Here is a 14,424-nt window from a genome sequence, read left to right as displayed (position 1 = left end):
CCTTTTTTTTAATAAAAAAATATTTCCAATATAAAAATGATTATTTAGGAGGAAAACTGCCATTTTAAAGTTACAGTTATACCCCTTCCAGAAACCCATTAGACCGAATAGCCCTTAGAAACATGGGGTTGTAGTAGTAGACTAGTAGTAGTCGTAGAGGGAAAACAAACAGAAAAGTCGTGTTTGACGCATGAGAGAGTCAATAGTCAATACAACTCTGAAGGCCTCAAGGGGTTTTCTTTCAGTTTTGCACTGCACTGCATTATGCAATGCCACTCGGCAATGGCGACGACTTCGTTTAACACTCGTTGCCCTTACTAGTCACTTTCACTTTTCCTCCTCCCTTTGGTGTATCTTCTTTCATCCTTGCTCTAAACAAGTTTCAGTTCTTCTCCTTTTTTTGCTGCTTCCATTTCCAACACCTTCCGCTTCTCTTTAATTTTCCCGAGTTTCTTTTTTCTGATTCGATCCTTTTATTTTCTTACTATGGATAGCGAAGATCAAAGAAGAACTCAAACTCAAGGTGCTGTTTCTTTTTTTTGTATTTTGATTTTCTTTATTGCTATTTTCTTGTAACATTATTTTCTTATCATTTGTTGTGATTTCTCTTTCTAGGTTTTGATTGCTTGGTGACTTTCTTGTTCTTCTTGTGAAATAATAGTCTTTGCCTTTATTTACGGATTTTTTTATTCAACTTCAAAACTTTCTTTCTAGGGAAACATTTTAATTTTAATTTTGATTTTTTTTTGGGGATTAATTTTGCAGGAAATGAGAATCATGGAGTTCATGTATGTAACAAATGTGGATGGCCTTTTCCAAATCCACACCCCAGTGCCAAACATAGGCGTGCTCACAAGAAAAACTGTGGAACCATTGAAGGTTACAAGCTTTTGGTCTCAGAGGGTCAAACCCATTTGAACCTTTCAGATGATGAACACTTCTCTGATAATGATCACAAAACACAAGGTAGATCAATCCCTTTCTTATTCGACATTATTGTGCATTTTTTTCACATTATTATTAATTAGATTGTGAAGTGTGAATGTTTGCCCCATTTTTGTATGTGTATTATGTGTTGAATCTAGTGCATTACTACTACATAGGTGGAAGTTTTACTGATTTATGATAGTTAATGGGTTGGGTTGTTTTAGGCCCAAATGCCTTGTAGAGTGGTGAGAATAAGAAGGTAATGGTGGATTGAGAGGAAAATCAATTAGATCCAAGAGATGAGCAGTTTTTGGATGCATTTGCGAAATGGGATAGTTTGGACTTGGCTACTGATCGGTAAATAATCCACAGAAAACATCTAGACTTTTCAGTGTCTTCTAAGGACAATGGTTCCAATGGTAAACCACAAATTAAGAAATGATATTGTATAGACATTTTGAATCCACTAATATTAGAGAGACATTTTGGTTTTTGTGTGTTCATGTTTTATATTTCTCTCAGTCTGAGATTTGTTTATTCTCTGTCAGTCTATTCTGTTCTGACCATACATTTCACAGCTGCAGAAGAGAGTCCATCAATTTCCAAATCAAGAAATGATATTGTAGCACAAACTCCTAAAATTTTGCAAAGTGAGAGGAATGATGATTGTAACCTGCTGGAGTTACAAGGTTAAATGTCAAGCTCTATTGTGAATCCATTAGAAAGTTTGTTGCAGATTTGAAGACTAATAATTGCTTTCTGTTGCAGATTTGAAAACTGATGATTCTTTTGCTCTCGCAAGTGACTCAAATACCTGCAGATCTGAAGCCATGTCTGATGTGTTGCTGGACAATAAGATCTATGTTGATGGAACGAAGGGGACGACTTTGAAAGAAAAGGATGAAATCAAACCAGATAGAGACATGTTTGAGATTGTGGAATCTTCCGACAGCACCATAGGTAGAACATTTGAGGGAGTGTCTGGAGCAGTTACTGAAGTGGTTAGCTTGAAATCTCAAGTTACTGATGGAGCTTTTATTCTGAAGGAAAATAATGGCTCTGGCTTCCCTTCTGTTATGCCCAAAGATCTTTTTCTTGAAGCAGAATCTGCTCAGAGCATGAATGATTCCATAGATGGCATACGGGTAGAGTCAGAACACATGACAGAGCTTGCTACTTCTGGTGACATCATGATATCACGGGAAAGGGAAGAAGTAAATGTTGAAATGCTTACATTTCCTTCATGTGATGATAGACCTGATGTGGCACACCCTCATATTGAGTATGAATGTCATGAACCAGTGGTCTCTCAAAATTCTGCAAGTCTACATTTGTCTAAAGCATTGGAACAAGGGCATGATGGCTTGAAGGATTCTGTTAATAAGGAAAATGATTTTCTTATCAACCAAGGCCAACTGAGCAAAAAGGGAGATCTTCTCTCGCAAGATATGCATTCATTGAATAGTAACATGAAAAAGCAGGTGAACTGTGAGCTTGTGGCTGCAGAAATGCATGCTGAAGAGTGCATTGAGGTTTTCAATGGTGAAAGTAACAGAAGATTACATGAAACTGGAGCCTTTATGAATGATATGAAAACTGAGAAGAATGAGAATCATGTGGTTCACTTTTCTGAAGAACAGGTATCCAATGATGCTCATAAAAATTCACAACAGATTGATGTACCCAAAGGTAGTTTAATGGCTGCATCAGATGAGAACGCCTGTGATGCATCCTTTGTATCTGCAACTAGTCAAACAACTGCTGTAATTATCAGAGACAATACAACTCATCATGAGGGAAACATAACCAGCATAGCTGTAGATGACGAATGCAGAAGGGCTAATATTGAAAATGATACTGGAATATGCATGAATACTCTTCAATCTAGTAATGTGCTTTCGGAGATCAATTCATCAAGTATATGTAATGAATATGGTGTTGAAATGGGTAAATTTGAGCAATCTGATATAGTAGATGCACAACATGCTGAAAGTGGTATTGTGAAAGATGCTACATTACCAGATATTTTTGAATCTACAATTCTTTCAGAGGTTGTAATAGATGGGCCTAAAGGGACACCTAAAGATATTGAATGCTCAAATAGAAGTCCATTATCTTGTACTCACGAAGAAATCAAAGAAGAGGAAATCAATAGCATAGACAGATCAAATGAATACAGTAATATAGTTGCTAGTACTTCTGCTGCTCCTCATCAAACACAAGACGAGGAACTATTACATAAGGCTACAGAAGGCATTGATTTAATTGAAGATTCCAATAGAACTGGTAGAGACCATTCTTTAAATATTGAGCCTTCTTATCAGTGTGTTTCTCCTGTCGAAGATACTCAAGTTGGACAGCATGGGACGAAAGTTCCTGGAGTTGTTGCTGTCCCTATTCAAGATCAAAGAGGTAATAATGAATTTAAAGTTGCTTCATCCGTAATTAGCATTCCTTTTCTTTTCTAATATTATATTGCATGCCGTGTAATATAGTTACTACATGCTAGACTTGTCAATGAAGTAATCCAACATATGTTGCCTTTCATTACTTGTAAACCATTGAAGCTGCAATTCACTTTTGTTTCTCTGATCTATTGAACAGATCTCCCTGTGCAATCTGATGTACAAGCTACTAATGAAGCGGAAGCTATAGCATCAACTGATTTGTCGATGTCAACAGAGACAGAAAAATCCAACTTGAAGTACCCAGAGGCATCTGAGGAACAGCAGTATGAAAAATCCGAAATGTTTGAACCACCTTCTTTCATGACATTGGTCGAACCTGGACTCATGCTTGGCCCAAAATCTGCACCCGAAGTCGAGACAGATCCGAACAAGCAGAAACCGGATTCTAACTCTTCACAGGCTGCTTGGTTTCCCACTTTAACTCACATTGCCAATGAGTCTGAAGGGAGAAAGAGGAATGAAGAAATAATAGCCAAGGTAACAAGAAAGCAGAACACACCTCTCAAGAGTCTCTTGGTTGAGGCTGCTCATAACAGCAAAAAGTCAAAGTCGCCCATATCAGAAAAAGATTCCGTGAATCAGAAACGTGTTAGAGTCACAGAAGATAATGGTTCTGGATTGACTACTGTTAACTCCATTCTGGGTTGTGAATCTCCCGCAATGCAGATTATGAACCGAGAGAGTACGGAAGAATGGAACTCCCCGGCTGACATAACAAGAAAAAAGAAGAAAGACAAGAGCAGATCACACTGGATACAATTGTTGTGTTGTTCATCTGTCGAAACTCGGTGAAGGCGGAAGATTGCTTGCTATACTATGCTAGGTGGTGATGATAACATCTCAGTGATTGCTTAGGTTCTTAAGCACATATTTGACTATGATTTTTGACATGCTGTATGCACTGTTAAATGTTTTCGGTTAGATTGCATTTTAGGCACATATTTTGGTCATTTCTCTTCATCTTAGTTGCTAGCCTTAATCCCAAGAGGCTGGATGTATATTTTTAGGGTGTTCAGTTATTATTACGATCTTACTCTACATATCTTTTTACATATCCTTTTGCGAGTGAATACTCGATTTGGCTTCGGACTCAAAATAACTCTTAAAATTATAATTAACTCAATTTGGACTCCAAAATTTACAACGGTAATTCACGTTAGCCCGTGAGCTGATCTCTGTTATTGTCGTGCTAAATTTGTACGTTAACTTACTACGATTTAGACTCCTCGATTAGGTTTTATATGATTGAGGCTTACTAGAGCGTCTAAAAACTTAATTGGCTCTTTAACATTTTTACAAAAACGATGATAATAATAAGTTCAATTTGTGAAATTTGAGGATTTGGGAGTAACAATCAAGCTTCTAAATAGGTCTTGATCACATGAAATTTAGGCAAAAAATTTAAATCGCGGCAAATTAACATACTAAATCAACACGGTGTTAATAGAGATCAACTCAAGGATTAGCGCGAGTTATAATTATAAATTTGAGAGGTCAATTTAGATCAATTAAAATTTTAAGGCTCAATTTAAATTCAACCTCAAATTTTAAATCTCAAATTGAGTATTTACTCATCCTTTTGCAGTACATAATTGCTCTTAAAATTGAAAATTGTCTCATGGCTACACTTCGATAAACTTTGACTTATTATACTTCATGTCGATTTTAGTTCAGAAAATGTTGTCTAATTAGGACAAATTAGCATCTAGATACTCTATTAACATTATTTGGTGGAATACCTATTAATATATTGACAGATCTATAATAGTATTCTACATGTCTATTTTTTAATAATCTCTATCTTATTAACAAATTACTAATATCTAAAAGATTAAAATAATACATATTTTAATTATGAATTTGAACTTTTGCGAAAGATAATACATATTTGCAAAGATCTTTGTGTTGGTGTTTTTTAATGAGGTAGTTTTTTGTGTTTTCATGTAATTTTTTTTGTTTTTTTTCCTCCAATTTGTAATTCTTATTATCGAACTAAATTATACTTTCACATACTATTAAATTTTTGCAATCTCTTCTTGTATTTCAATTTAAAAAACTTTTCAAAAAAATTATGGGATTGAATTTGTGACATTGCTTTTGATAAAGAACCATGCCAGGATGATATAATATTAATAACGGTTTTACTGCACATTTAAATGCTTTTGTCAATTAAGTTAGTCTAAACTCACTAAAAATCACTTACACAATGTGTGCATGAATTACGTACTTTTTTTTTGTATTTTGTTTTTTTTTTTCGTGTATTTTCTCTTCATCGTTTTTTTATTGTTGCTATTATTGGTGCATTTTTTTATTTTATTTCTTCTCTTCTCGTGTTATTGCAACACTTTTTTTTTCTTTTATTCTTATTAAGCGGATTAAGCAATAAGAATTATTAAAAGGTAAAACAAGGAATAAATGACCATTTGTACCCATAAGAGATGAAAACACTGACATTTGTACCCATGATAGCTCGAAACTAACCTTGTACCCATAAGAGATGCTGTCTGTGTGACAAAAGTACCCCACTTTGGATCTGAGCTTGGTTCGTGCCTTTCCGAACCTACGTGGCACTCCCAAACCCTCCCCCCTCAATCTGAGCCAACCATTCACCATCATCATCTTCATCTTCTTCACCATCACCATCACCATAACCTCCATAACCTCCATCACCATCACCTCAGCACCACCACAGCCACCTCCCTTCACCACAACCTCCGGCGACAACCCACACCGCCGCACCCCTTTCTCTTCTTCTTCCCCTCTTCTCACCTCTGCTGAGCCCAGAAACCATAGCGCCAGCTCCTCCTCTGGCCACTCAAACCCTTCAATTTCTCATCAGCCTCTTTATATGGAACGGCACACCGATTCTCGGCCATTCTATTCTTCTCCTCTAGCATGTTAATTGCAGACTGTTTCTTCCTTAGAGATGTTGGAAGCTTATCAGCAATGGCCTTTGAAGGATTTAGACATGCCAACAACTCCTACGCACGATTCTCAAGATCCATATCTCCATGAATCCTAGCAAAATTTCGAAGAGCCTCCCAAATGTCATCTTCAGGCTGAAATGGCTTACTCTCAATGAACTCCTCAGCTTCATTCAACTGACCGGCATTACCCAGAATGTTAATGACCTCCATGTAATGCTCCATGGTGGGAACAATTCCATACTCCTTCATTGATTCAAAGTGCAATAATCCTTCCTCTACAGCTTCTTCCCTTGCACACGCAGCCAAAACCAATGCAAAAGTTTCACTCTCAGGCCGTATCCCTGCCTCCTTCATCTCCTGAAAAACCAACAAAGCATCATCACCAGCTCCATTTTCAGTGTATCCAATGATCATCAAGTGCCAAGAACTCATGTTTCTCTCTGGCATTCGATCAAACACCTTGCGTGCAATATTCATGTTACCACATTTTTCATACATTCCAATCAACCTATTGTTCAATTCAACCTCCCCTCGAAACCTCGATCTTCTCAAGAACTCATGAACCCTTTTCCCATACTCAAGCAACCTCGTACCCTCGCACAAATTCAACATGGCGAGAAAAACACCATAATCAGCAACAGAACCTCCGTTTTTCCCTTTGTCTTCCATCCCCTGCGTTTTTTCCTGAGTTCTGTTTCTTTCATTGTATTGCTTTTAGTTTATTTTGCTTAATTTGGTTAGTTAGAAATGCATGTTAGTGGATTTAGGTGTGTTTTGATTCATGCTGGTATTTGAAAATTTTACTGTTTTGGTGGAGAGGAGGAGCTGGCACTGTGGTTTCTGGGCTCAGCGGAGGTGAGAAGAGGGGAAGAAGAAGAGAAAGGGGCGCGGCGGTGTGGGTTGTCACCGGAGGTTGTGGTGAAGGGAGGTGGCTGTGGCGGTGCTGAGGTGATGGTGATGGAGGTTATGGAGGTTATGGTGATGGTGATGGTGATGGTGAAGAAGATGAAGATGATGATGGTGAATGGTTGGCTCAGATTGAGGGGGGAGGGTTTGGGAGTGCTACGTAGGTTCGGAAAGGCACGAACCAAGCTCAGATCCAAAGCGGGACATTTTTGTCACATGGACAGCATCTCTCATGGGTACAAGGTTAGTTTCGAGCTATCATGGGTACAAATGTCAGTGTTTTCATCTCTCATGGGTACAAATGGTCATTTATTCGTAAAACAAGAAAGGCAAAGAATAAGGAGGAGGAGGAGGAAGAGAAAGAGGTGATGATAATGATAATGATACGAAGCGGAACCATAATAAGATGAAAATCAAAGAAATGGAATGACCTCAATTTGATTTTCTGATGCAATAAATAAGAAATTATTTTACCTTTTCTTTTCACATCCAAATTTTTCAAGAAATTTAAAGAAATTTTTATTCATAAAAAATTGCAAAAAGTGGCTACAAAGTTTAAAAATTTTTATACCTCTTAGTTTCAAAAATCCTAACTCATAAGTTCACTAAGACAAAGTGGATCAAATCATAATTTGGACCTAAAACAATAAAAGCAAAATAAATTCTAATAAGGTAATGCATATTTGATTCAACTTAATCAATGAGAGTCTTTAATGCAACTTGAAACTAGTAAAACCTTTGGTTTTCCATAATTGTTAAGGACTATCTTGACTAATTCTTGATGCATATCTTGAACAAATGAATTAGCCATGTTTGTAAAATTTTTTTTTATTCTCTTAGATGTTATTCTTGTAATTGGACCAATTGATATATAATAGTTATCAGTTTGTCCCACGTAACTGGTAACATTCTCTCCCTCCTGAGAAAGATTCGTCCTGGAATCTCCATTCAAATCAAAAGAGAATATAAGTCAGAGACATTAAAAGTAGTTGACACATTATACTCACTTAGAAGGTCAATCTTATAAGCATTATTATTGATTCTTTTCGAGCACCTAAAATAGATTATCACTCTTTGACTCTAATTTGGATTTTCTTTGAGAAAGAAATTTTTTCTTCCTCATATAACCCAAACCCAATTGCCAAATTCAAAGATAAGTTATTGTTGACCATTATTCAACGTTTGAGCTATCAACCTAATTTTTTTTTCAATCAAATGATATATTTTCAAGTGTATTGTCTTAACCTTGTTAACTTTATCTGCATCTAAACTAACAAAATCACTTAAAGACAAAGATAATAACTCCTAAATAGTTAAAGGATTAAAACTATACATAAGTTCAAAAGAAGAAAAATTTGTCTAAAAATAAATTGTTCTATTATAAGAAAACTCAATAAAAGGTAAACTATTTTTTTTTTTTAAATTTTCAAATTTTTACCAAAAACACCATGCAATAAGATTCTAAATATTCTATTTACCATTTCAGTTTGACCATCAGTCTATGAATGACAAGTAGAAGAGTATAATAATTTTGTTCTATTACTACATAATACTTTCTAAAAATAACTCAAAAATTTTATATTATAATTAGAAACAATAGTTTAAAAATACATGTAAGCACACAATCTTGCTAAAAAATAGATGAGCAATGTTTGTTACATTATCAGTTTTATAATATGCAGTGAAATGAGTTATTTTATTAAATATGTCTATCATAATAAAAATACTATCTCTACTATTTTTAATTTTAGGCAAACTAAAAATAAAATTTATAAAGTTATTAATCCACAAATACCCAGAAACACAAAAAAAATCTACAAATTATGCGACAATAATTTAGATTTTATTCTATTATTTAATATAAAATTATATTTGCAATTAGATAAAAGCAAGACAAAGAAATAAAGAATTGTCAAATGTTGTACATTTAATAGAATTTTTATAACTTGGTCCGAACAGTTTGGAATTAGATTAGATACAATGTTATGAAGGATTATTGAAACTATCCTTAGAACTTTTCCAAGGATGCAGTTTTTTGGAATTGCTATTTCATATACTAATAATTGTTTGAGTAAATATTTAAATTGGTCATCAAATATTTTGTTGTCATAATTTTAATTCATTAAAAGTTTTAACAAATTATTTTTGTTGGACAAATTGATCTTTCCATTTTTAATATCTTTGTTGGATAAATAAATTTTTAACAAATTTTATTATAAGATAATTTGATAAAAAAAATATAATTATAAAATAATTTTATAAATTATTTTTGATGAAAATAAATTTTGAAGACTTATAAAAAATAAATTTTTGTTTTTTGATAATCGAATAAAAATTTATTTGAGATTAAAATATTTGATATAGAATTTTTTGAAGACCAAATCTAGTTTATTCTAATAATTTAAATTTCTATTACGTAGTTCACATTCCACAAACCATAGAAAATTTGAAGAGAGGAAAAAAAATGGAGAATTCTTTGACACACGCTCGTTCTCACAGCCACCACTTCCATTTCCACCCCAATAGCTTCACAAACACCATACATACCGAAACTAAGAGCAGCAAAAACAAAACCATCTTTTTCTTCTTCAAACCTTTTTCAAAATTCCAATCCCTCACAACCCAAGCTCGCCTTGCTTCCTCTATCCACCCACTGTCGCCACCGCCACCGCCACCATCCACCAACAATGCTGTTTTGGACTCAAAGCACACCACCCTTCTTGTGGAAGCTTACCATGTTCACCGTGAATTGGGAATCTTGCTGCGGAAACTTGATAGCATAGATGGTGACCCTCTTAGGATTCTTACTGAAGACGGTGATTGGCCCAAAGAATACTTTTGGGTTGTTGTCAAGTTCCTCAAGAATGCATCAAGGTTTTCGGAAATCCTTCAGGTTTGGGACTTCTGGGACCCCTATCACTTGCAGTTTCTTGTATTTAGTTTTATTTTTTGACAAAGTTTGAAGCTTTGCGTAAAGCTAAAATATTTAATTGAAAAAAAATGTAATTTGGAGTCATAATGATTTATGTGTAACAGTGAGAATATGATACGGTTGCTTATGTGACTACTGACTATGATAAATTTATGAAAAAGACAGAGTAATAAATCTATGAAGAGATAATACTCAATTTGGTCCGTGAACTTACACGCTGAGTCATTTAGTCCCTGAGGTTTCAATTGCCTCTATTTAGTCTCCGAAGTTTATAAACGTGCCTCATATTAGTCTCTGAGACCATTTTTAGTATAAAAACCTTAATAGAGCGCTGTTGTAGACTATCACATGTCACGTTAAAACTTGTAAAATGATGCAATTTTGGTTTTGACATTTAAATAGCTCAAAAAGGGCATCGTATTACTTATTTTGTTAGGTAAAATTTTAATAAACACCATTTAGGATGTTGTTTTTAGGTTATTTGAGTGCCAAAACCAAAATGACATCATTTTACAAAGTTTAGTGTGGCATTCGGCTGTCACGACAGTGTTCCGTTAACGTTTGTACGTTGAAAATTGTTTCAAGGACTAACATGAGTTATGTTCACAAAATTTGGGGACTAAATAGAGGCAATTGAAATTTCAGAGACTAAATTGAGACTCGCGTGTAAATTCAGGGATCAAATTGAGTATTATCTCATCTATGAATTTTTAGGTGGTACTTGGTAGTGCATTCAGTATGGATAAAATACTTGTGCATCATAGTAACTCATTCATATGCTTGCTATGTATGCAAACTCTCCACATATTTATGGATGAACTAAAATGAAATGATTTACACATTTAAATCTATGGTCAATATCTGGAATCTATTTAATTGCCTTTTGATGTGTAAAGGGTTTTCTTCTTCCTTCTTTTTGGATTAATACTTCATAGTTCCTTAGCATCTTGCAGTAATTGATTCCAGGGTATTTGTGAATAATAGGTATTTGACATGTGGAAGAACATTGAGAAATCAAGGATTAGTGAGTTAAACTATAACAAGATAATATCCCTGTTAGTTGAAGGAGGGATGATGGAAGGTGCCATGTCTACATTGCAAGAGATGAAAATTCATGGTCTCAAGCCTTCTTTGGACACCTACAATCCGATTATCCACGGTTTCTCCAGAGAAGGTAAATTCGGCGAAGCTTTGCGTTTTCTTGATGAGATGAAAGAATTTGATTTAGAGCCAGACACTGAGACTTATGATGGATTGATACGAGCTTATGGTAAGTTTAAAATGTATGATGAGATTGGTAAGTGTGTGAAAAAGATGGAGTTGGATGGTTGTTCTCCTGATCATATCACTTATAATATACTTATACAAGAGTATTCACGCGGTGGGGTACTCCAAAGGATGGAAAAAATATATCAAAGAATGATTTCGAAAAGAATGCGTTTGCAATCTTCAACATTGATTGCAATGCTCGATGCTTACACCACATTTGGTATGGTTGAAAAGATGGAAATGTTTTATAGAAAATTGCTGAACTCAAAAACACGTCTAGATGATGATTTGATACGAAAAGTGGCTGAGGTTTATATCAAGAACTACATGTTTTCTAGGTTAGAGGACCTTGGACTAGATTTACGTTCAGCATTCGGTGAATCTGACCTTGTATGGTGCCTTCGCCTCCTTTCTTATGCATGTCTTCTGAGTCGAAAAGGCATGGATATAATTGTTCAAGAAATGCGAGATGCCAAGGTTCATTGGAATGTTACCACTGCCAATATCATCATGTTGGCTTATGTGAAGATGAGAGATTTCAAGAGGTTGAGGATTTTGCTATCGCTATTCCCAATGTATCGAGTGAAGCCTGATATAGTCACTGTTGGAATTGTATTCGATGCAAACAGAATCGGCTTTGATGGTAGTGGAACTTTAGAAGCATGGAGAAGAATGCGGTATCATTACCGAGTTGTAGAAATGGAAACAGATTCTCTGGTTCTTACTGCATTTGGTAAAGGCCATTTTCTAAAAAGCTGCGAAGAAATGTACTCTTCCCTTCACCCAGAGTATAGAGAAAGGAAAACATGGACATATCATGACCTTATTACTTTAGTATCAATGTATAGTGGCAAGTAACATTCATTGTATGAAAACAAAACAGATAACAAAAGAGATGGAGTATGTAAAGAAAGTTTCAATGTCTCACATTATTGTTTATTGTCTAGTTGGGATTAGGAGGTTGAAAAAAAACACTTGTAACTAGCGGTTTAGGAATTGTAGATTTATCATACATTACATTACAATCAGCTCTGCCGCTTGTAATATTTTCCGTTTTCGGGTTGTTTCTCCCTGATTTAAAATGTATACCAAGAAAAAAAGTATTTACACTCTTACAAGACATGTTTTCCTCTCCAACAAATGGGATGTTACACGGGCAGAAAATGGTGATATGATACCATGTAGTTTATGCATTTTCTTTCCCCATTATCATTTCTTTTATGTAAGATAGTGCTTTTAAGGTAATAGGTTTTCTGTGTTTTTGTTGGATCCAAGGCAGGCTGGCATGCATCTCCATGTACCACAAATGCTTGCAATCCCGCCACCACCTCCTAGACATGGGCCTGCACCTAAAGTATATAAGCGAGCTAGGGCTGCTGTGCTCGCGCTGGGACTTACACTAGTTAACGTGATTATGTGAGGGGCAATGATGATGATCAAGATGGCGATCATGAGGTAAATACATATATATAGAATCACTATGATACTTTGTAATGGAATTCCAACATGCTTACTATTTTGATACCTAAGCTATCTGCATCTATTATCTACAGTGAGGGTCCTCAAAAACAATTCTATTTCTTCTAAGAGCCTCTTATTACCCACATGAAATCCCCATGAATCCATATCTATATATGTCTCTGATGACATTAAATCAATGAGATAGCTGTAAACGTCTCCCAGATCATAAGGCGTGGTGAGGACCTTCTTTATTGGTTCGGATGGGAGACATTCGGAGTTTGTGTAAATGTGCTTTCTGCATTCCTGTAAACAATAGCAATGGCATAGCTATGACATCTAATCTAGTTATGTAAAATGCACATATTGTAAACTTCATGCGAGTGTAATAAAGTTAACCCTAAATATAGAGCATATGTAGTTTAAACTTATAGACATAAGATGATAGTTACCTGGAGCATTTGACTTATAGTTGCAGTTTGCTCAGTACTTAAGAAGTCTGATTTGAGTAGTTCGTGAAGTAAAACCAGAGTTTCCGAGCTCAAATTACTTGCATCAATGCTATTAAGTATGCCAGATATGCATGAATTGTTAAACACTGATCTCATCCACCGAGGAATTTCTTTCTGTTTCAGCAGAGCAGTAGCTATATGTATGGCAGGTCTTTGACTTTTAGCAAGTGACGGCAATGCTAAAGGAGGAGATACCAAAGACACTGTCATCTCTTCCATAATCATTCTGCACCAGTTGCCCTTTCCATGTAGTTTTGTTTGATTTTCCAGCTTTTCCCATCTCAGAAGCATTGACAGGCAAACGGCACAATTTGTAGCCACTCTCACGTCAGCATAAAAAACTAGGCCTTCCAATATACTCTTCATGGACATTAAGTATCCAACGGAGCATTTCAACTCTTCATGTGTATTGTTTATTTGATTTGATACTCTGTTAAACAACTCTAACAGGCTATAGGAAGCAATAATCTTGACCACAGGAGAACCAAAATGCAGAATTCTGCACAAATCATGGCAGTGGATGCCAATGAAGGGTAGCGGTTCTGCTGGATTTGTTGAAACAAAGAAGTTTTGCCAATCCACAACCCCTTGAACAGTGGCATGCAAACTAGAACGGAAAAATTAGCATTTAAAACATAATTGATGAAAAATATGTAATATTGAGGTCAATATGGTGACATTAATCAGAACTAAGAGGATAAGCGTAATTTAGGGTAAACCGCCAAAAATACACCCGAATAATTTTGTCGCTAACAAAAATGTACTTGAATTTTGTTATTGACAAAAATGTTCTCAAATAATTTAAAAATGAAATAAAAATGTCCAACATTAAATATGTATTCTTAAAAAATATTTTAGAGATTGAATTTTGATGTAGTTTTTTGTAGGCATAATTAAAAAAATGAAATATTTTTATCTTCAAAATTTGGTAATTTTTTGCTAAATATATATTTTTTTGTGATTTTTTTTTTCAACAACCAATAATATTTTTAAAAAATAAAAAGTATAAACATCAAAATATTATT

General features: G+C 35.0%; 3 protein-coding genes and 1 pseudogene across 6 annotated transcripts in view; 2 read left to right on the top strand and 2 right to left on the bottom strand.

Moving 5' to 3' along the window:
- LOC107638253 lies at window positions 167-4,480 on the top strand. 2 transcript variants are annotated; one of them, XM_016341435.2, is made up of 5 exons: window positions 167-523; window positions 766-966; window positions 1,512-1,616; window positions 1,696-3,339; window positions 3,532-4,480. In XM_016341435.2, the coding sequence occupies exons 1-5, from the start codon at window positions 487-489 to the stop codon at window positions 4,185-4,187; spliced, it is 2,643 nt and encodes an 880-aa protein (XP_016196921.1). In that variant the 5' UTR covers window positions 167-486; the 3' UTR covers window positions 4,188-4,480. The 2 variants fall into 2 exon arrangements, with proteins under 2 accessions (XP_016196921.1, XP_016196920.1); XM_016341434.2 differs by having other exon boundaries at window positions 168-523; window positions 1,506-1,616.
- Window positions 6,009-7,109, bottom strand: LOC107635795 (annotated as a pseudogene).
- LOC107638254 (pentatricopeptide repeat-containing protein At4g14190, chloroplastic-like) lies at window positions 9,654-12,542 on the top strand. Its single transcript, XM_016341437.2, has 2 exons — window positions 9,654-10,121; window positions 11,145-12,542. Exons 1-2 carry the CDS (start codon window positions 9,693-9,695, stop codon window positions 12,285-12,287), a joined length of 1,572 nt encoding a protein of 523 aa, XP_016196923.1. The 5' UTR covers window positions 9,654-9,692; the 3' UTR covers window positions 12,288-12,542.
- The window catches only part of LOC107638255 (protein PRD1), a 7,623-nt gene continuing 6,023 nt past the window's right edge, over window positions 12,825-14,424 (bottom strand). For all 3 annotated transcript variants that reach the window (XM_016341438.2, XM_021120414.1, XM_021120413.1), the window contains exons 8-9: window positions 13,340-14,006; window positions 12,825-13,193 (exon numbers count right to left, since the gene is read on the bottom strand). In XM_016341438.2, the coding sequence (XP_016196924.1) occupies window positions 12,960-13,193; window positions 13,340-14,006 (901 nt within the window). In that variant the 3' untranslated portion in view covers window positions 12,825-12,959. The remainder of the gene's footprint in view (window positions 13,194-13,339; window positions 14,007-14,424) is intronic.

Source organism: Arachis ipaensis, chromosome B04 (genome assembly GCF_000816755.2).
Source record: "Arachis ipaensis cultivar K30076 chromosome B04, Araip1.1, whole genome shotgun sequence".
In the NCBI taxonomy this organism is placed as follows: domain Eukaryota; kingdom Viridiplantae; phylum Streptophyta; class Magnoliopsida; order Fabales; family Fabaceae; genus Arachis; species Arachis ipaensis.
The sequence above is the reverse complement of the archived record's forward strand: the minus strand, read 5'-3'. Positions and strand labels throughout refer to the sequence as shown.

Coding starts and splice junctions, on each gene's coding strand:
- LOC107638253 (XM_016341434.2), top strand. CDS start 487: ATGGATAGCGAAGATCAAAGAAGAACTCAAACTCAAG. Junction 524..765: donor AAGAAGAACTCAAACTCAAG/GTGCTGTTTCTT, acceptor TTAATTTTGCAG/GAAATGAGAATCATGGAGTT. Junction 3,340..3,531: donor CCCTATTCAAGATCAAAGAG/GTAATAATGAAT, acceptor TCTATTGAACAG/ATCTCCCTGTGCAATCTGAT.
- LOC107638254 (XM_016341437.2), top strand. CDS start 9,693: ATGGAGAATTCTTTGACACACGCTCGTTCTCACAGCCACCACTTCCAT. Junction 10,122..11,144: donor GGTTTTCGGAAATCCTTCAG/GTTTGGGACTTC, acceptor TGTGAATAATAG/GTATTTGACATGTGGAAGAA.